Below are 21261 nucleotides of genomic sequence, written 5' to 3' on the forward strand. Positions count from 1 at the left end.
CAGGAAGCTTGGAAGAGAAAAGGTGCGTTTCCTTAGCACACGTTGTGAAGCTCTGCTGACCACTGCACTCCTCAATTAACAGCTGAATCTATCAAATTAGGCAAGACAAACAGAGTACACGAGACTGAGAATTGGCATCTCTCTTCGATTTACCTTTCTCCTTCTCCAAAACAGCCCATGTCTGGGACCCGGGAGAGCAGACTCTCCAGTCGTCTGTAGCTGTCTGAAAGAAAGAAGAAAGAGAAGTTGAACCCACCGCCAGTAATTCCTACTTACTTTATGTTCGTATGGTGTCTTGTTACTCAGAAATGCCTCGTTTGACTTGAAATCACCGCACAGATAAGGAGGAAGGGGGGCACTGGCAGTGCCAGGGGGTGCGGGTCGGGAGTGAGGGGCACCATCACGGCCCGGGGGGCAGGGTCCTGCAGTTTGGGGTGAGGGGCACTGGCAGGGCTGGGGTCAGTGGGTTGGGAGGTGGGGGCAGCAGCAGGGCTGGCGGGGGCTGTGGCTTGGCCGTGGGGGCAACACAACGGGCAGCGACAGGGCACTGGCATCTCACTGCCCGCCCCCCCCATCATATTCCCCCTCCCCCCTCCGCCACGTGGCAGGTGTCCTGTTTCTTGGACCTGGAAATAGGGTAACCCTAAAGCAAGATGCGCCCCCTCACTGCCTGCTCCGCTGCAAGCCCTCACCATGCCTGCCCGGCCCCATGTCCTAGCTCCAAGCAGAGCCCCCGCTCTCCTCCCCCCATGTCGGGCAAGCACACTGCACACTTCAGCCCTTGGCTTGCTACTGAAGCGGGCTGAAGTCCGTTTGGGAAAGAAATGACACCAAACAAGTGAAACTACCCCAGCCACAAGTCCTCCAGCCCTAGGGCTCCCCACGTGTGGGTGCAAACACCCCCCGATCTGCCCACTAGGCACCATGCTGGGGCGGGTGCCCACACTTACCCTTGCGGTCAGCAGCACAGCAAGGGCGCAGTTGTGCCCTGCCTCCCAAGCAGTGACAGCTGGGGAGCAGTTCAGGTCAACTGCTGTGTGCGTCTCCAGGAGCCGCACCGCGCCGAGCCGGTTCTAGAAGGGGCCATTGTGATGCGTGTCCGCATTCTCCGCGTCTCCCCACGTGCACGTCTCCGCTGTGTCCAGCCACACCGCTGCATCAGCCACCGGGTGTGAGACCAGGGACTGGCTTGCAGGGACTTCAACCAGGACTGCGCCCTGCCAGGCTTTCCCTGCAGGACACTGTGACAGCACACGAGCAAAGGGACTGCAACACCAGCTCCTAACTCACACCAGTTCTTGAGTGTGCACAGAGACCGATGGCCCAGGTCTAGCTCACACGTGTTCCCTGCGGTGACTGTGACCCCGATTTCTGGAGCCCAGGGGGGCTGCCACTGGCTCCCAGCTCTGAGCTGGGAGGAATACACTGAATCACTCGCCGCCTACACTGGGCCTTTTGGCGGTGTGCACCTTCCCAGGCTCTCCGCATTTCACCACCTTCATGGGCAACTTCCCTCCGTTCCCTTCAAGCCCTTGCCCTTTCTGGAGGGCGAACTGTTTAAACAGATGCGTGTCCTCCACCTCCCTCTTCTGCCTTTGGTGAAACAGCCCTTTCACCAGAGCAGTGGCTAAAGAGGCTCTTTCATGGATCTCATGTGGTCCCTGTGCCTTGAGGCCATGCTCCTTCTCTACCATGCTGATGCTGATTTTACCTTTCCTGCCTGAGTCTTTAACGGTAATGACGGCATCGCTTTCATTTGAGACGAAAGCACTGGAAGATGGATGAACCTTGTTTGAATGAATGCACTCTAAGTTTAGTCCTCGAGAGCTCAATGTCTGCAAACCTCTGGAAGGTGGCTGTGGGGAGGGTGGGGATGTGTCCTGTTTTCTTCAGCCACAGGAAACAGGCTCAGAGGCAATGAAGAATTGCAGCAGGGGATATTTAGGTTTGACTTTAGCCCTTTCCCACTGTACGAGGGTGATTTCTTTTTGAGCATTGAAACAGGCTCCCCAGAGAGTTGTGCAATGTCCATGCTTGCCAGTGCGTGAGAGCCGGTTCGATGCTTGGTTGGGTGGGTTTGTAGGGGGTGATCCTGCCTTGAGCAGGGGGCGACTACGCAGCCTCCCGACATCTCTTCCACCCCGTGTTTGGTGTTTCGATGGACTCTCGGTGTGCTACGAAAGGGACAGAAGCAGGGGCATAAGAAATTGTATAAAGTCCCTTTTGTCACATAAGAGTGAAACACAGGCTCCGTTTTGTGTACGGGCTCCGTGGCCTTGTTTGGAAAAGGGGGGTCTCTACGTGCGGTGTACAGCATGTCCAAAACCATTTCCAAACCAGCCACGCGTTGCTCTCACTGGGGGTCGTGTGTGCCACGTCCTTGTTTGTGAGCCCACTGGAGCTCTCGGGGACCGATAAGACCTGGCTGCCTCCACGTGCCACTGTGTTTTCTAGTTTCCTAGCTGAGAGGGTCTGAAGGGACCTGAGCAGATCACCCAATCCGCCCCCCGGCTGTGGGCAGTGAAGAGCGCGGGGATCAAACCACCCCGGCTAGCTGACTGTCTAGCCTCCTTTTGAAGAGCCCCGGGGAGGAGCCAGCACCACTTCCCTTGCAAGTTGGCTCCAGGTCCTAGCCGCCCTGACTGTGCAGGAGCGCCTCCTGGTATCCAGCCCGACTCTGCCCTCTGCCAGCTTGTGCCATTATTTCTAGGCGCTCCTGGGAGTGCTCGGGGGAACAGGGGCTCCCCCAGTGCCTGCTGGTCCCCTCGGACTAGTTTGTAAAAGGCCACTAGATCCCCCTCCGCCTCCTCTTGTGGAGGCTGACCAGGTTCAGGTCCTGTCGCCTCTCCTGGAAGGGCCTGCCCTGCTGCCCCTGACCATGTGGGTGGCCTCCTCTGGCCCCTCTCCACGCTGGCCACATCCCTCCTGACGTGCGGCGCCCAGAGCTGGACGCAGTACTCCAGCATGGTCTGACCAGTGCCCCTCGCAGTTGTGCTCCTGCACCGTTCTCGCACGCAGCTTCCCCAGCCGCGGTGAGACTAACGGGCCTTTCATGACCTGGGTCCTCCTCCTCCCTTGGTTGAGACTGGGGACCACATTGGCCTTTTCCAGTCCTCCGGCACCTCGCCAGAGCCCCACGAGTGCTCGTGAAGCCGTGTCCGGGGCCCTGCAAGGACCCCTGCCAGTTCCCTCAGCACCCTGGGGTGGAGAGCATCTGGACCGGCTGCTTTGAACACGTCCAGCCCCTCCAGCAGTTCCCTAACTCGGTCCTCCCTGAGCCCAGGCCTGGGGGTGCCTCTCCTGGGGCTGTCCGGGATCCTGGCGGGGCATGTCTCAGGCCCTGCTCAGACAAATGGAGGCAAAGGTTTTGTTCAAGAGATCAGCTTTTTCATCTGGTGCAACCCCCAGATTGCCAAGCGTGGCCTGCCGAGCCCCCCATTACCTGGTGCCTTCGTTTGACTTCCAATGTATTGAAGAAAAGGGACGGAGGTTTCCTGCTTGGTTAGGCAGCTTGCAGCAGAGACACGCAGCACGATCTGGATCGCCGGGGTAAGGAGTGAAGGGAAGTATTGCCCTGACTTGACTGTGCTCAGTCCTGGGCTGAGCTGGGCCTGGCTGGGAAAGACGATGAAACAGCGCAGGTGTAATACTGGCCGGAGACGACGCTCAGAGCCTAGATGTGCTCCAAAACCAGCCCTTAGACAGGGCACGCAGGGTCCTGGGGAAGACGAGTGCAGAGACGTGGTGCCAGGGAGGGGTGGGGGAAGCACTGGGAAGGGGAAACTCAAGTTGCGTGCTCCCAGCTGTGTCTGCAAGAGGAAGGGGATCCACACCTGAGATCTGGCCCCTGGGCCCTCTCTGGTGTCGGCCCCTCGGGCTCCAACTGACTGGCCAGGCCTTCAGCCCCCCAGCTTTGGCCCACTCCCCTGCGCTCCTGCCCCTTGCGGGGCTCGAACCCCGGGGAGGCACTTTCAACCTCCCGCAGCCACAGCCTCGTCCTCCGGTCAGAAACAGGCACCAGGTTCCTGCTCACGGTGCTGCTGCAAAAGCCTCTTCCCCACTTGCTGCCTCCCTGCCAGCCCCGGGGGGTCCGTGCCAGGCCTGCAGCCTCCCCCCCTTCCAGCCGGAGCTAGCAGAGGCTCCGTTCCTTGCAGAGGTCGGGGTCTTTCTGCCTCAGGAGGCCAGGGGCCGCTCTATCCCCGAGCTCCTCTTCCCATCAGGTGTTCTCAGACCCCAAGTGGTGGGACCTGCTCGGCGAGGGCACGGCTGGGGTCCCAGCGGCCGAGTCTGTACTCCACCCTCGTCCCACGAGCCACTGGGGACCTCGCTTGGCGGCTTTGCTGTGGAGCCATCGCCACGGGCGTGTACGTGGTGAGCTTCACGGACACCCCGGTGTCCTGCCCCTTCTCCGGGCACAGGGAGACCCTGGCACACGTGCCCCTCGAGTTCCCCAGGCTGCAGCCCCTGCACCTCCAGCTTCACGTGGAAAGCAAATGCAGAAAACGGTGCAAGCACAGGGAGGGCATTGAAATACAATTCAAACCCAGAAACTGTGCCATTGCATTTGCCCCATGTTTCCTCATTAGGAGCCATTAAGTTGAGGGGCTGGACTCATTAGACATACAGGAAAGTAACGGCTGGGCCCAGAAGCTAAGGTCCAGGGCAGTAGACCTGCCTGGGCAGAGCGGGCTAAAGCCAGGGCAGCAGAAGCCCCAGCAAAGGCTTGAGGCTTGAGGGGCCAAGCGAGGAGTCGGGGCTGAGGGCTCTCCTTCTGCACACTGAATGACAGCTGCAAGGCATGGGCATGACTGCAGGGGTGGCTGGAGGTCACGGTTATTGCCCCCAGGCACAGCTGGGGCTCCCGTAAAGGGGAAACCCGCTGCGTGGAGGTTGAGGCAGACAAGCCCCGAGGATGGTGCGCCGGGGAGCGCACCTGGGAAGAGCCGACCAGGAGGGAGTCGTTTTTAGGTGTTAGCCCGGTTAGGCTCTTCTGCCCTGCTCGTCTTCACCCCCGTGGAGTGAGACACTCTCACTTTCCGGCTTTGGGCCCCTCCTCGGGCTACTGGAGATCGCAGTGCTCTTAGCAGTGACCTCTCTCAGCCTTGTGACCTCTCATCCATCTCTCTTTCCCTCCGCTCCACTCTGCGCCTCTGGACCCCTCTGGTGCCACGCTTTCCAGCAGGTCTTTGACGTCCCCACACTCCCTTGAACAGGTCCCTTTTCGGGTCACAGTACAGCCCAGGGCTCCATACACACTTAGAGCCTCCTGCCACCGCCCAGGTTGTGTGTGACACTTGCCAAAGATCCCGTGTGCCTTTCCCGCTGGGGTGTGTACCGCCAAGGGCCTTCTATCCCATATGCCAGCCAAGTTATAACATAGAAATCCCCCAGTAACTGAGGTTACAGCACGCACACCTACCTTTCAATCTGCTGGAGCTACCCAGGTGGCACTACACCATTGCTAAGTCAAACTGAGCTTTGATTTTAACCAGCTTTTAAACACGGAGGTCCCAGGTTTAGGGAAGCATCGACTCTGCAGGGTTTGGCTTCAGAGATGCTCAGGTCGGAAGGGACCTCAACAGATCATCGAGTCCGACCCCCTGCCTAGGCAGGAAAGAGCCAGATGCCCCCAGCCAGATGCCTACCCAGCCTTCTCTTCAAGCCCCGCAAGGCAGGGGAGAGCACCACCTCCCCTGGGACCCAGGCCAAATTTTGGCCACCCTCACCGTGAAGAAGTTTTTCCTGATATCTAGCCCAAATCTGCTCGCTGTCAGTTTGTGACCATTGCTCCTTGTTGCCCCAAGAGGCGCCCTGCTGACCAGAGCATCTCCGCTCCCTTGCTGCCCCCCAATGCATTTGTAGGCAGCCACAAGGTCACCTCTCGGCTTGCTCTTGCGGAGGCTGAAGGGGTCCCGGTCCCAGTCTCTCCTCCCTAACCGTGAGTCGCCTCCTCTGCACCCTCCCAAGTCTATCAACATCCTTCTTGAAGTGCGGCGCTCACAACTGGACGCAGGACTCCACCTACGGTCTGAGCAACGCCGCACAGAGGGGAAGGATCACCTCCCGGGATCTAGTCGTCATGCCTGTGCTGATGCACGCTACAGCGCGGTTACCTTTGCTGACGGTTTCCCCACACTGACGACCCGTGCTCATCTTGGATCCACGATGACTCCGAGATCCCTTTCCGCTCCTGTGCTGCTGAGCGGGTCACTCCCAGCCAGTGGGCATGCTGGATATGACCCCCTCGGTGCAGCGCTCTGCACTTGTCCTTGTTGTGCTGCATCCTATTGTGTTCTGCCCACTTTTCCAGCCTGCCCCGGTCTGCCTGCAGTCCTTCCCTGCCCTCTGGCCTGTGCTCGGGCCGTGCTCGGAGTTGGCAGCGTGGCAGAGCCAAACTGCGCTTTGGGCCGGACAATACTCTGGGTATAATCCCAGCACAAAATCCAGTTCCTTATTCGGTTCCAGGTACTTAGCACAGTGGCTGGGGTACTGTTAGTTGGCCAAAGTGCGCCTTGGGCCAGGCAAATCTCTGGTCAGAGATGTCCAGAAGTGTCCCCTGGTTGTACAGAGACATGGTCTGGGGTGGCCCAGGAAGGATTTCTTGGTATAATGCCAGTCCACAATCCAGTTCCTTATTCAGTTCCCTGTATTCAGCACCGCGGCTGGGGTGCGGTGTGTTGTCAGCCTGGCACGGCCAAACCGGAGTTTGGGCTGGAGAAGTCTCTGGTCACAGATGGCCAGGACAGTCCCCTGGGCACGCAGAGGTGTTACGATGGGCGGCCCAAGCACAATTTCTAGCCATGAACCCAGCCTGAAAGCCAGTTCCTTATTCAAGCCATTATACTTAGTACAGTGGGCATGGGGGCTGTTAGCTGGCAGCCTGGCACGGCCAAACCATGCTTTGGGCCGGACGGCACTGTGGTCAGGGGTCTTTGGGACAGTTCCCCAGTGGCATCGCCATAAAATCTGGGGTAGCCCATGGAGTATTTTGTCCCATAATCCCATCCTAATCTCACCTTCATTTAGGGCTCTGTACTTGATGCAGAATATTATTTTACATATTAATTAGTACATATGCACAGCTAATTAAATTCTCTCGCTGTAGGATGAGCAATTCATTGAGAACAAGTTTTTATTGGGTCTAGTCTAGAAGAAGGAAGCGGGAATAAGGAATAGGAAACTCGGAATAAAGAAGGAACCAACTTCAGCCTCATCGCAACCCCCGACATACCCTATTACCGCCCCCCCCACACAAACCCCACCCCAATGTACACAAGCAAAAGTTTATATTTGATTCTTGTTTGTATTGTACACAACATAAGTAATAATAAAATTAAACGTTAATCAAATTGAAAATTTCTAGTAGAACAGTTCTCCAACAGAAATAATCGCCCGCCCCTGAGCTGGAAGTGGGGCTGGAAGGACCCAAGGAACAGCTCCCGAACCTGCCTGGGGCTAACGCTCTCCTCAGGGAAAAAAAAAGATGGAGAAGAAGACTCTGCTCATCAGAATCACGGCCAGAGTCCCGGGACCTGCGGGCAGGGGATGGTGAAGGCCCCCCGTTTCCCCGAGGTTTTGTTCTCCAAGCCATGCCCCAGACTACGGGGAGCGGGCACGCTGCGCCCTGGGCCAACCAGGGCACCAAAAAGCAACGGGAGAAGTTGAACAGCAGCTCAGTCAGCGCAGACGGGGCTGGGAGCTGTACTGCACAATCAGCCCCGGGACGGAGCGAGCAAGGGGGCTGGAGGGCACGACCCACACGCTGCCCGACTCAGTGCAGCCCGGTCACCGCAGCGTTCACAATCAGCTCCGAGGGCATCGCAGCTCTGCCTCCCGTTGGCAACACACGATACCAAACTGTGGCCCAGGATCGGCAAGTAGCCGCTCAGCTACAAGTCAGCCCCAAATCCCACCCGTCACAACCACTGCCCAGCCACTTCCCGCAATACAGCACTGACGCGCTGCTCTGCGCTGAGTGCTTCTAGCTCACAGACACAAGTGGTTTAAATAACACCCGTGGGCTACTTGCTGTCCCGGAGCAAGGCGCTTTGTCTGGCAAATTCAAGGCAAAAACAAAGGTGCTTCTGAGTTGGAAATGGGCTGCAGCACGATGCTGTGCTGCTCCCTCTCCTCCTCCGCAGGGTCCCGAGGACGAGGTGCACGCTCCACCGGGCTCTGCTCAGCTGTGCCAACAAGACACAGGAGATGGAGCAGCCGCAGGGACTGCAGCACGGGGCAGCCACAGGCCTGGCCGCGGCTCCGCCCGGGTCACTCCCTGCACGGAGGGGACGAGATGCCCCTTCCCAACGCACCTCCCACGGCCGGGTCCCCTGCGCTGCACTAGCTCTGCTCCCAGCTGTGCCCGGGCTGCAGCCTCTTCCCCAGACATGCAGGCCCAGAGCCCAGGCTGCCTGGGGGGCCACGGACACCCCCGCTCTGCCCCTCTCCGTGGCACAGACCCAGACACTCGGCTCTCCTGGCACTCGGCCCTTGCAGCTGCCTGGACTGGGGGGACTAGGGACACCGGGGCTGGCTCAGAGAGGGAAGGGGTCTCCTTTGGGGGATCCCTCAGGCCAGAGCCCCTCACACTTACCTTGGACGCAGGAGTCGGAGTAGCTTTTGCTGTAGCTGTAGCCCTCCCTGCTCCCCAACCCCAAGGTCTGGCCATGGCCTGGCCCTAAGCACTTCGCCCAGCACTTACTGAGGAAGAAAACCGCTGCACCCGCCATGGCAGTGACCAGCACAGCACCGATAACGATGCCCACAATCATCGCTGGGTCGGACTCTGGAAGAGGGAAGGGGCTGTGAGAGAGGGGAACCCCCAGACCTGCCCCCAACACTGCATCGGCCAAATGCCCCCTCCCTGTCGGTGCCCCCTGCATCCTCCGACCCCTCTGTTACTTCCCTGCTTCGAGCCCCGAGCACCAGGTTTCTTCTCCCTCCCGGTGCGGGGGTCACGCACCCGTCCTGCCCTTGTCCCAGGCCACTCTCAGGGCTGCACCCAGGCTCACGTGCTCCATGCTGCAGGTGTAGCTGTGGTTGCTGCTCGGGTCGATCTCTATGGTGGCCCAGGTCTGGTAGGTCCCATCTCCACTGGGAAGGACCCCCGAGCGGCTCGTCTCCTGGGGCTGCGCCTCCCCGTTCTGCAGCCAGACGACAGCCGCATCCTTGGCGTAGAAGCCATGGACCTGACAGGACAGGGTGGTGCGTCCATCCCGTATTGAAGGCCAGTCGCTCACCTGTGCCATGGGGCACTCTGGGAGGGAGGAGACACCGGTTACAGCCACAGCCCCTCCACGACCCTTGGGCCAGAGACCCCTGCCAGGAGGCCACGCGTGCCCTGCACTGTGCCATGCAAAGTCGGCTCCAGCTGCCACTTCAGGGAGGAGCAGACGGCGCCAGGGCATGAGCACAGGGATGGGAGACACGGCTGTGCTGGGCTCGGGGCTGCAGGAACGGGGTCCCATACAGCTGATCTCTGGTTCTCAGACACGTGGCCAGAGTACGGACACGCCGTGGGCTCTGCCCAGCTGGGAGGCCTGAGCAGGGCAGGGACAGGGGCATCGTGTCCCACAGCAGCATTGGGGTCTCACCCAGCAGCAGGACCGAGATGCAGCGCTTGCCACCCTGGGCACATGGGGATGGGGATGGTGTTCCCAGGGGTGGGGACGGGGCTGGTGGCTGTCTATAAACTGGGCAAGGGGGACCAGCAGGCAATGGGGGAGTCCCTGTTCCCCCAAGAACTACCGGGACTGACATAACAACGGGGGCTCGGACTTGATGATCTGCTCAGGTCCCTTCCGACCCTACGAAACTACTGACACCAAGGGGCACAGGACAGGGAGAGGAGTGCAGTTTCTCCGTCCCAGAAGCCTGGGTCGACGGCCCGCTGCACCCAGTCCCGGCACAGCTCCTGTCTCCGCGTCTCGCTGTCGTAGTGGAGAATTTGCTGGTCGTCCACGTAGCCCACAGCAGTGAAACGGGGCACGTCCGGGCTGGGATTTGACACCCCTGTGTAGAAATGCCAGTAGAAGTGGGAGCCTGTGGGAGAGCGACTGGGGTCAGCACTAGTGGGGGCAGACGTCAGTGCCCTCGGGTGCTCGCTGCCCCGTCCCAGAGGGGCTGCAGAGGAGGGACAGGGGGCAGCGCCAGGCTGGAGTGGAGGCACAGAGCAGACCGAGCGGTGGGGTTAAGAGCAGAGGGCAGCGCTGGCTGAGGGCAGGGACCAGGGAGGAGGGACAGGACCGACCCCGCAGGGCACAGGCCTGGCCTGGAGGGGCCACACACCGTGTCCCACAGCCCGGTTGTGCTGTCCGCACCCTCTGCCCCAAGTACGAGTCCAGCACAGCTCGGGTGCTCGGCCCACCCTGCTCCTGGGGAGCCCTCGTGCACCCGAGTCAGGGCCTGGGCCTGGGCTCAGCCCCCCTCAGGCCTCGGTCCTGCTGCGCGGTCGGGGCTGGGGCCGGAGGGACCCTGCAGAGCAGACGAGGGGCCGGCTGGACAAGCAGCTTCTCCTCGGCTTGCGCCCATCCGCCCTCCCCGTCAGAGGCAGCAGCTCCACCAAAATACTCCTTGGTCTCCCCCAAACTTCACGTCAATGCTGGCGGGGGACTGTCCCCAAGACCCCCGGGCGCAGTCCTGCCTGGCCAGAGCGTGGCTCCCACTGTGGGCTCTAATAAGGAACTGGCTTTGGGCTGGGAATATGGCTGGAAATCCCTCGTGTCCCCCCCACACCAGACTGTGCCACTGGGGACTCTCCTGGACATCCCCGAGCAGGGCACGGCCTGGCCCGAAGCACGGTGTGGCCGTGGCAGGCTGCCACCTGACAGCCCCCATGCCCGCTGTGTAAGGAAACGGGCTCCAGCCGGAAACCCAGCCCAAAAGCCAGGTCCTTGCTCCAGCCCTTGCACGCCCCGAGTCCACTTTTACCCCCCATTTCCAGTCCCCTGCTCAAGGCAGGATCATGCCCTACGCCCCCGTCTGCCACCTTAATGAGAAGTGTGTGTCGTGTATAGGGTATGCAATAAGTGCCCGTAGTCAGCCTAGGCCACAATTAACAATTGACTACAATGCCGAGCAATCGAAGCCTAAAGGATTTCGACAACTAGTCACAAACCGGGGGCACGAACGGTTCACTGGGGCATGGAAAGTCCTAGAAACCGGGGCACTCAGAGTTCACCCAGGGGAAAATTCCCCTTGGCGGCCAAAACCTTCCCGCCCAGAAATCTTCCATGACATAATATCCGAGCCCAAATATGGGAGTAGTGACGAGTTTGGGAAGGAGGGGCCCATGGCGGCAACTCACCCCGATATAACCCGTCACCTGCTGTCCCAACTGGGAGGCAACCTCGTGTGCAGACCACCGAAGGAAGGAGCGCAAGGGTAGGCTGGATCAGCGCGATCCCCTGAACCACCCTCCCCGCGAGCACCGATCTCTCCCTTCACACTGACGCCGCCGAGCGCCCGAGTGGGGCCGGAGGAAGGGGACTTAGTCCTACCAGTATTGAGGCCAGCCCATTGAACCGTACTACTGAGGCCAGCCCATTGAACCCTACTACTGAGGAATGAAACCATTTCTAGGTGTTCGGCTTCTGGGAATCCTAGGATTGTAAGTATAATACAGTAATGACTTTTCTGCTTCAAATTATATAGTTAGTGGTAATTGTAATTGTTTAAAGAAGTGCATTTAGAGTATTGTTCTTTATATATATATAGTTATCGTGTTTTTGATGTTTATGGTATTTCTTAAAGTACAGCAATGTTATATGTTTAGTCAGGAATTTAAAACACAATTGTGTTGTATGAATTCAGTGTGTAATCATTGTGAAATCGTGCAGTTAGGTGAACATCCCCCAGCCAGCGCACAAACGAATCAGGCACTTGTGTGGCATCTTCTCTATGCCATAGACCACGAGAGACGTGGCGTCACGAACAGGACACGCTGGTTGTCCACTTCACAATGGGGTGAATTGCTGCAGCATCGCACGCCCCCCAATGATAATGAGGGTACTTGGAAAGTAAGCATAAAAGATTTCAAAAAAGAGGATGAAATAATCAGGTCTAGTTGTGTGTTTATGCAAGGTGGTTTCAGGTGTTGTTTCGGAGGTGTCATTTCTTTCCCAAACGGACTTCAGCCCGCTTCAGTAGCAAGCCAAGGGCTGAGGTGTGCAGCGTGCTTGCCCGACATGGGGGGAGGAGAGCGGGGGCTCTGCTTGGAGCTAGGACATGGGGCCGGGCAGGCATGGTGAGGGCTTGCAGCGGAGCAGGCAGTGAGGGGCACATCTTGCTTTAGGGTTACCATATTTCCAGCTCCAAGAAACAGGACACCTGCCACGTGGCGGAGGGGGGAGGGGGAATATGATGGGTGGGCAGTGAGATGCCCGTGCCCTGTCGCTGCCCGTTGTGTTGCCCCCACGAACAAGCCACAGCCCCCGCCAGCCCTGCTGCTGCCCCCACCTCCCAACCCACTGACCCCAGCCCTGCCAGTGCCCCTCACCCCAAACTGCAGGACCCTGCCCCCCGGGCCGTGATGGTGCCCCTCACTCCTGACCCGCACCCCCTGGCACTGCCAGTGCCCCCCTTCCTCCTTATCTGTGCGGTGATTTCAAGTCAAATTCGATGCACCCAGAAAATCCACAGAGTGTTGCCCTAACACCTTCTTTGTAGCACTGACATATTTACACCAATAAACCCACCATGGTGTGCGGGTGTTTGAGCTGTCCCATAAAAATAAACAGCTGTCTGCTTGTCATTGATTTTCCAGATCCTGTGCCACTCTGCTACCCTTGGCCAAGATAGCACACCCCTCCCTCTTCTCCCCCAAGCCGTTGTCATCAGGCGTGCGACGTGTCTGTGTATCTGCCGTGGGTGGCCGAAGGGCAGTGGCATGTCCCGTCTATATTTTGGGAAGCATTTTGCAGTCTTTCAGAATGAATGAGGATGCATGGATATAAAAGCAGGGCACTATCATTAGAAGCGTGTGCCACATGCAGCAAAACTAGCAATGGCACAAACTTGCTTTATGCTGCAGTGCACGCCCTCGCGCATGTGGCTCCCCGCAGCACAGACGGTTCCTCCTGGACTCGAGGCCAGGGCGGGCAGGGCGGTGAGGAATGATAATGCTGAGGGACTTGTCTCCGCTCTAGGCTAGTAGGCAACCAGCTAGGACCCACCACTGCCTGGGTCACATAGGGCTGGAGCCCCGCGGCAGGACCCAGCCCCGAGGAGCAGGGAGAAAGCCCCAGCGAGCCCTTGTTCGCAGGTCGGAGAAGCAGGAGCGGGCCGCCTGGCCTGGCCGCGGCTGCCCCCGGGGGTAACACGGCTCTGCTTGTTTTCAGCGCCGACACCGAGCCTGAGCCCCAAACCCTGAGCACGGAGGAGCTCCCCGCGCCTGCAGGTTGAGCGCTGAAGCCATTCTCGCTGCGACTGCCCTGCACTGATGTGGGGACGGGAGACACCGGTCCGGACGTGTGCCAGCCACCCAGCCAGGCAGGCCTCCTGCCCCGAGGAGACCTCCGCAGTGAGGGGCTGCGTGTCAGGGCGTGGACACGGGGGACAAAGAACACGCGTGACGAGCCCAGCTGGACGCGGGTCTTTGGAGACCTCGGACAAGCAGCGGCAGCGCTGCAAACCAGCATCTCTCTGACGAAGTGCTGCTTTGGGCCGTTGCACGGTGTCACATCTGCCGTGGGGAGAGCGGGGGTAGGAGGGGCACCTGCTGGCTGCGCAGCCGCCGGGTCCTCGGGCACTGCTGCACCCCCCGCACCTCCCGCCGGGACCCAGCGCCCCCGAGCCGGGCCAGACGCCCAAAATTTACCTGCACAAGCAAGTGCACACAAATCATCCTCAAATTGTATTCTGGCTGTCCGCAGACATCTTGGAGCACAGGACTGCACTGACACAGCCCCAAGTGCTATCAGAATATGCCACCTAGCAGTATAACCAGTTTAAAAAGGTCTAAGCTACTCAAAGCAAGCACTGGTCGCCTCTCCGTTTATGGAGTGGGCACACATTTCAAAACTGCTATTAGAAAGATTCCCACTGCGTAAAGCCAGACATCAAGAATCTCTTAATTTAGATGCACACCACAGCCTGGTGTATAATGACAGCCATCGTGCATGCAATGTCCTAGTCAGACTGAACTTGCATACAAAACTGTGTTGTATACATTTGTCTTATAAAAACAGAAAAGTGAAGTGTTTTAAAGGGCATTATCAGCACACCTAGTTTGCATCTGCAGCCAGAAATGCCATTCATGGGCCCAAGTTCCAGAAAAACAGTGCTCAGCACTTCCTGAATATCATGTCCCTTTTAGGCTAGGTCCCCAAGAGCTGAGGCACTCCATAGCAATTCCTGAAAAGCTTTATGAAAGGCAAAAAAATCCTGCACCAATATTTCCTCCAATGATTTTTAAATGTCTTTATTCGAGTATTATACTCCCCCCACCTGCCCAATATTGCACTTTTATCCTCCTTGCACAATTGAATTTGATTATTTCAATTTCTGTAACTAAAGTTTTGCACACCCCCCTAGAAACAAAGATGCTGCTCACATATTTCACCTTCTAGTTCTTTCACCAAAAATTGAATTGTTGGAGCAGGCGTTACAAAACCTTTTCTTTTAGCCTGGGACCTAACCAACTTACAGTTTTGTTTATACATTCATAATTATGTAAAAATTCTAAAATATCTTTTTTTTTTAAATCAATCTAAAACCACCAAAAATCTGTTCATTTAAAAAAAACAAACCAACCCTGTCATTTAAAAGAGAATTAAAACCACTACCTAGCGAAAAAAGATAACTTAATCAACAGGTCTCTACCGACTCTAAATGATCCCATATCCTTGTTTTATAGTTTTAAAACACTTTTGCTCCAACAGTCAGTAGTACAAACACAACCAGATTAAGCCAGGTTCTCTCTTTTACAATCACCGGGGATTTTTCCCTCCAATAAAACAAGCAGATATTCTTTACACAACAAGGAAGAGCCATTTTACAATCCCTTAACTCTACCACGTCCATGTGACTATTTAAGATACCATCATTGAATATTGGCGTATAGCTTATTTTTTATATATAAAAGCCTGGTCCATTGTAGCCTTTAAACTTAAAAGCAGCATTAAGAGTAGTGTTAGCTACCACGGTCTCCAACAGTCTAAATATCACTGCCCTACCGGGTGGCGCTGATCTGTACAATAATATATAATGTACTCATCCTGTAACTGAATCCAAATGACTGCTATCTTCAAACTCTTGGATCTTTGAAAACTCTTGGCGCTCTGGTGAAGTGCCCGAAGACTGGAAGAAGGCCAATGTGGTGCCTATCTTCAAGAAAGGGAGGAAAGTGGATCCGCCTAATTATAGGCCCATCAGCCTGACTTCTATCCCAGGGAAGATCTTAGAAAAGTTTATTAAAGAGGCCATCCTTAATTGACTGGCCGACGCCAACATCTTAAGGGATAGCCAGCACGGGTTTGTTGCGGGTAGGTCTTGCTTGACCAATCTCATTTCCTTCTACGACCAGGTGACCTATCACCTGGACAAGGGAGATGAGATTGATGTCATATATCTTGACTTCAAAAAAGCCTTCGATCTGGTGTCCCATGATCGCCTCTTGGAGAAACTGGCCAATTGTCGCCTTGGGTCCGCCACGATCCACTGGCTGGAAAATTGGCTCCGGGGTCGGACCCAGAGGGTAGTAATTGATGGAAGTCACTCATCGTGGTGTCCTGTGACCAGTGGGGTCCCCCAAGGCTCTGTCCTTGGACCCATACTGTTCAACATCTTCATTAATGATGTGGACACTGGAGTCAGAAGCGGACTGGCCACGTTCGCCGATGACACCAAACTTTGGGGCAAAGCATCCACACCAGAAGACAGGCGGAGGATCCAGGCTGACCTGGACAGGCTCAGCAAGTGGGCGGACGAGAATCTGATGGTGTTCAACGCCGATAAATGCAAGGTTCTCCACCTTGGGAAGAAAAACCCGCAGCATCCTTATAGGCTCGGCAGTGCTATGTTGGTTAGCACTATGGAAGAAAGAGACTTGGGGGTCATCACTGACCACAAGATGAACATGAGCCTGCAATGCGATGCTGCGGCTAGTAAAGCGACCAAAACGCTGGCTTGCATCCATAGATGCTTCTCAAGCAAATCCTGGGACGTCATTCTCCCCCTGTACTCGGCCTTAGTGAGGCCGCAGCTGGAGTACTGCGTCCAGTTTTGGGCTCCACAATTCAAAAAGGATGTGGAGAAGCTTGAGAGAGTCCAGAGAAGAGCCACGCGCATGATCAGAGGTCAGGGAAGCAGACCCTACGACGACAGGCTGAGAGCCCTGGGGCTCTTTAGCCTGGAAAAGCGCAGGCTCAGGGGTGATCTGATGGCCACCTACAAGTTTATCAGGGGTGACCACCAGTATCTGGGGGAACATTTGTTCACCAGAGTGCCCCAAGGGATGACGAGGTCAAACGGTTATAAACTACTGCAAGACCGTTTCAGGCTGGACATAAGGAAGACTTTCTTTACTGTCCGAGCCCCCAAGGTCTGGAACAGCCTGCCACCGGAGGTTGTTCAAGCGCCTTCATTGAACACCTTCAAGATGAAACTGGATGCTTATCTTGCTGGGATCCTATGACCCCAGCTGACGTCCTGCCCTTTGGGTGGGGGGCTGGACTTGATGATCTTCCGAGGTCCCTTCCAGCCCGAATGCCTATGAAACCTATGAAACTTGCCTGCCTGTACACCAATGCCAGGAGCTTGGGGAATAAACAGGAGGAACTGGTACTCCTGCTAAACAAGACTAACTATGACATTATTTTATAGCCATCTATACCTGTGGCCTAGTCATAGGTGAAGTCTCACCAGGTCCCCGTTATCCATAGATAACGGGGACCTGGTGAGACTTCACCTATGACTAGGCCACAGGTATAGATGGCTATACCCTGTACAGGTGAGATAGTGCAGATAAAAGGGGTGGGGGTGTAGCTCTCTATGTCAAGGACTGATACATGTCCCTGCAAATTGACATTGGCACCCAGGGTGGACGACTGGAGTCTCTCTGGGTTAAAATACATGGGGAACATGGCACAGGGGACATGATGGTGGGAGTCTACTACAGACATCCTAACCAGAAACAAGAGCTTGACCAGGAATTCTACAGGGAACTGGCTGAGGCGGCACACTCTCGGTGCATGGTTGTCAGGGAAGACTTTGACTACCCGGACATCTCACAGGAAGAGCACTCGGCCAAATCTGATCAGTCGCAAAGCTTCTTCACATGCATGGATGAGCTGTACCTGGCCCAAGAAGTCTACGGGCTGACAAGAGGCAAAGCATTGCTGGACCTGGTACTGGCCAGAGGGAATGATCTAGTCAGCGACCTAAGAATCAGTGGGAAGCTGGGTGACAGTAACCATGAGCTGATCACCTTTACTATCCATTGCAAAGCTGGCAAGTCAGTCAGCATTACAGAAGTCCTTGACTGCAGGAAAGCTGACTTTGACAAGCTCAAGAGGCTCGCTGGCGAGGCCCTAAGGGACCACGACTCGACAGGAAGAGGAGTCCAAGAGAAGTGGTTGCTCCTCAAGGGAGCGATCCTGACAGCACAAAGGATGCCCATCCCATCTTGGACGAAGGGTAGCAAAAGGGCATAGCAGCCCCCTTGGCTCAGCAGGGAACTTGAAGACCTCCTACACCTCAAGAGACAGACTGATAAAGGGTGGAAGGTTGGAAGTACCACCCAGGAGGAGTACTCGCACTGGTCCGTACCTGCAGGGAGTGGATCAGGAAAGCCAAGGCTGCAACTGAGCTGCAGAGGAGGACTCTGGGACCTCCTGCTGTGTCCAGCCAGGGGCATGGACCAAGGTGGTCAAGGGCCCTAAGGCCCGCCGCACCAAGGCCCCTGCCCCGCCAGAACTGAGCAACAGGGACGCACCTCTTGCTGCCCCAGCAGAGCCTGCTGAGTTGCCGGCTCCCGCAGGCAACATGGGCCCCACTGCAGCTCCCGCCCCTGCTCTCCCCAAGACAAAACGTAAGGTGTTTGTTGTGGGAGACTCCCTCCTGAGGGGGACGGAGGGGCCAATCTGCCACCCTGACCCCTTAGCCCGGCAAGTCTGCTGCTTCCCAGGGGCCCGCATCCGGGACATTGAGGCGAGGATCCCCAAGCTCCTCAAACCCACAGACCACTATCCCATGCTCCTAATTCACGTGGGCACCAAGGACCCGGCTCGGAGCACTCCCAGCCAGGTCATGAGGCGCTACAGGGATTTGGGAGCGGGGCTAAAGGGTCTGGGGGCACAGGTGGTGTTCTCGTCGATCCTCGAGGATCGAGGGGCACGACAAGTCTCTCACTGGGGTTGTAGAGAGGCAGCAGCAAGGCGCCAGACTGCCATGCGTAGACCCTGAGATGGTGCAGAGTCACTTGGAAGATCTGGATGCCTTTAAGTCGGCAGGCCCGGATGGGCTCCATCCGAGGGTGCTGAAGGCACTGGCCGACATCATTGCAGAGCCACTGGCGGGAATATTCGAACGCTCGTGGCGCACAGGCCAAGTCCCGGAGGACTGGAAAAGGGCTAACGTGGTCCCCATTTTCAAAAAGGGGAGGAAGGAGGACCCGGGCAACTATAGGCCAGTCAGTCTCACCTCCATCCTTGGCAAAGTCTTTGAAAAAATTATCAAGGTTCACATTTGCAAGAGCCCGGCAGGACAAATTATGCTGAGGGGAAACCAGCACGGGTTCGTGGCAGGCAGATCGTGCCTGACCAATCTAGTCTCTTTTCATGACCAGGTTACGAAATGCCTGGACACAGGAGGAGGGGTGGATGTCGTATACTTAGACTTCAGGAAGGCCTTCAATACGGTATCCCACCCCATACTGGTGAACAAGCTAAGAGGCTGTGACTTGGATGACTACACAGTCCGGTGGGTGGCGAATTGGCTGGAGGGTCACACCCAGAGAGTCGTGGTGGATGGGTCGGTCTCGACCTGGAAGGGTGTGGGCAGTGGGGTCCCGCAGGGCTCGGTCCTTGGACCGATACTCTTCAATGTCTTCATCAGCGACTTGGACAAGAGAGTGAAGTGTACTCTGTCCAAGTCTGCGGATGACACAAAACTGTGGGGAGAAGTGGACACGCCGGAGGGCAGGGAACAGCTGCAGGCAGACCTGGACAGGTTGGACAAGTGGGCAGAAAACAACAGGATGCAGTTCAACAAGGAGAAATGCAAAGTGCTGCACCTAGGGAGGAAAAATGTCCAGCACACCTACAGCCTAGGGAATGACCTGCTGGGTGGCACAGAGGTGGAAAGGGATGTCAGAGTCCTAGTGGACTCCAAGATGAACATGAGCCGGCAGTGTGACGAAGCCATCAGAAAAGCCAATGGCACTTTATTGTGCATCAGCAGATGCATGACAAATAGGTCCAAGGAGGTGATACTCCCCCTCTATCGGGCGCTGGTCAGACCGCAGTTGGAGTACTGCGTGCAATTCTGGGCGCCACACTTCAAGAGAGATGTGGATAACCTGGAGAGAGTCCAGAGAAGGGCCACTCAAATGGTTAAGGGCCTGCAGACCAAGCCCTACGAGGAGAGACTAGAGAAACTGGACCTTTTCAGCCTCCGCAAGAGAAGGTTGAGAGGCGACCTTGTGGCTGCCTATAAGTTCATACCGGGGGCACAGAAGGGAATTGGTGAGGTTTTATTCACCAAGGCGCCCCCGGGGGTTACAAGAAACAATGGCCACAAGCTAGCAGAGAGCAGATTTAGACTGGACATTAGGAAGAACTTCTTCACAGTTTGAGTGGCCAAGGTCTGGAACGGGCTCCCAAGGGAGGTGGTGCTCTCCCCTACCCTGGGGGTCTTCAAGAGGAGGTTAGAAGAGCATCTAGCTGGGGTCATCTAGACCCAGCACTCTTTCCTGCTTATGCAGGGGGTCGGACTCGATGATCTATTGAGGTCCCTTCCGACCCTAACATCTATGAATCTATGAAGCCTCGCAGATGATATTCACCCTTTGTCTCTCTCTACACCCCCTGGTGCTGGGGTCTGCTTACCCCGCTTCATAGTTTTGTAGTAGGTAGGGTTCATCAAGTCCAACCCCCTGCCATGGCAGGAAAGAGCACTGGGCTCATATGACCCTGGCAAGGTGTCTATCTAGCCTCCTTTTGAAGACTCCAAGGGTAGAAGCAAGCACCACTTCTCTTGGAAGTTGGTTCCAGATCCCTGCTGCTCTGACAGTGAAGTAGCACCTCCTGATGTCTAGCCTGAACCTACTCTCTAACAACTTGTGGCCATTATTCCTAGTTACTCCTGGGAGTGCTTGGGGGAACAGAGCCTCTCCCCTTCCCCACTGGTTCCCCCTCGTAAGTTTATAGACAGCCACCAGGTCCCCTCTCAGCCTTCTCTTGTGAAGGCTGAACAGGTTCAGGTCTTGTCACCTCTCCTCGTATGGCCTGCCCTGCTGCCCCCTGATCATGCAGGTGGCCTCCTCTGGACACTCTCCATGCTGTCCACATCCCTCCTGACGTGCGGCGCCCAGAACTGGACGCAGTACTCCAGCTGCGGCTTGACCAGTGCCGCATAGAGGGGGAGGATCACCTCCTTGGCCCTGCTTGAGATGCACCTGTGGATGCACAAGGTGCAGTTGGCCTTCCTGACTGTGTCCTCGCATTGGTGGCCCATGTTCATCTTGGAATCAATAATGACTCCAAGATCCTTTTCTGCCTCTGCGCTGATGAAAAGGGAGTTCCCCAGCCTGTAGGTGTGCTGCTGGCTCTTCCTCCCCAGGTGCAGCACCTTGCACTTGTCAGTGTTGAACCCATCCTGTTCTCATCCGCCCACCCCTGTAACCTGTCCAGATCTAGTTGTAGCCTGTCCCTCCCTTCTAGTGTGCCCACCTCTCCCCACATCTTAGTGTCACCTCCGTTCCCCTTAGTCTCTGCACTCCCTGGCGATGGGGTTTGCTCACCCCCTTTGTCCCTGCACCCCCCTAGTGCTGGGGTCCCAACACTACAGTGGGCCCCCAATGAGGCCTCCTCCTTCCCCAAAAGCCTCAGCCCAATCCATCGGTATTATAAAACAGCCACCAAAAACATGAGCCCCATGGCTACAACACAACACAAGAAGTTCAGGGTGTGCTCTGTCCCTTTAAAAGAGTCAAACTTCTTCCGTGGCACTAAGTGTCTTGGAGGCAAGGGTCCCTGGTGAGCTCCTTGAGACCCATTAGCCCTAAGTGCAGCATATCTGGCAGCTGCAGCATCTCTGGGCAAT

General features: G+C 56.5%; 1 protein-coding gene across 1 annotated transcript; it reads right to left on the reverse strand.

Annotated features, from left to right (window-relative positions):
- Positions 1-7307: 7307 nt before the first annotated feature.
- LOC132244255 (major histocompatibility complex class I-related gene protein-like) lies at positions 7308-10036 on the reverse strand. Its single transcript, XM_059715372.1, has 3 exons — positions 8963-10036; positions 8702-8785; positions 7308-8183 (listed from the first exon to the last, which is right to left on the reverse strand). Exons 1-3 carry the CDS (start codon positions 9465-9467, stop codon positions 8062-8064), a joined length of 711 nt encoding a protein of 236 aa, XP_059571355.1. The 5' UTR covers positions 9468-10036; the 3' UTR covers positions 7308-8061.
- Between the last annotated feature and the right edge of the window lie 11225 nt (positions 10037-21261).

The sequence above is a fragment of the Alligator mississippiensis genome, chromosome 11 (genome assembly GCF_030867095.1).
Source record: "Alligator mississippiensis isolate rAllMis1 chromosome 11, rAllMis1, whole genome shotgun sequence".
Classification (NCBI taxonomy): domain Eukaryota; kingdom Metazoa; phylum Chordata; order Crocodylia; family Alligatoridae; genus Alligator; species Alligator mississippiensis.

Bases quoted from the DNA above. Each gene is read 5' to 3' on its own strand.
- LOC132244255 (XM_059715372.1), bottom strand. From the start codon at position 9,467: ATGGGACCCCGTTCCTGCAGCCCCGAGCCCAGCACAGCCGTGTCTCCC. The intron at 8,786-8,962 runs GTGCGTGACCCC...TCCCTCTTCCAG, and splicing joins CTGGGACAAGGGCAGGACGG to AGTCCGACCCAGCGATGATT. The intron at 8,184-8,701 runs GTAAGTGCTGGG...TTGTTGGCACAG, and splicing joins TGCAGCGGTTTTCTTCCTCA to CTGAGCAGAGCCCGGTGGAG.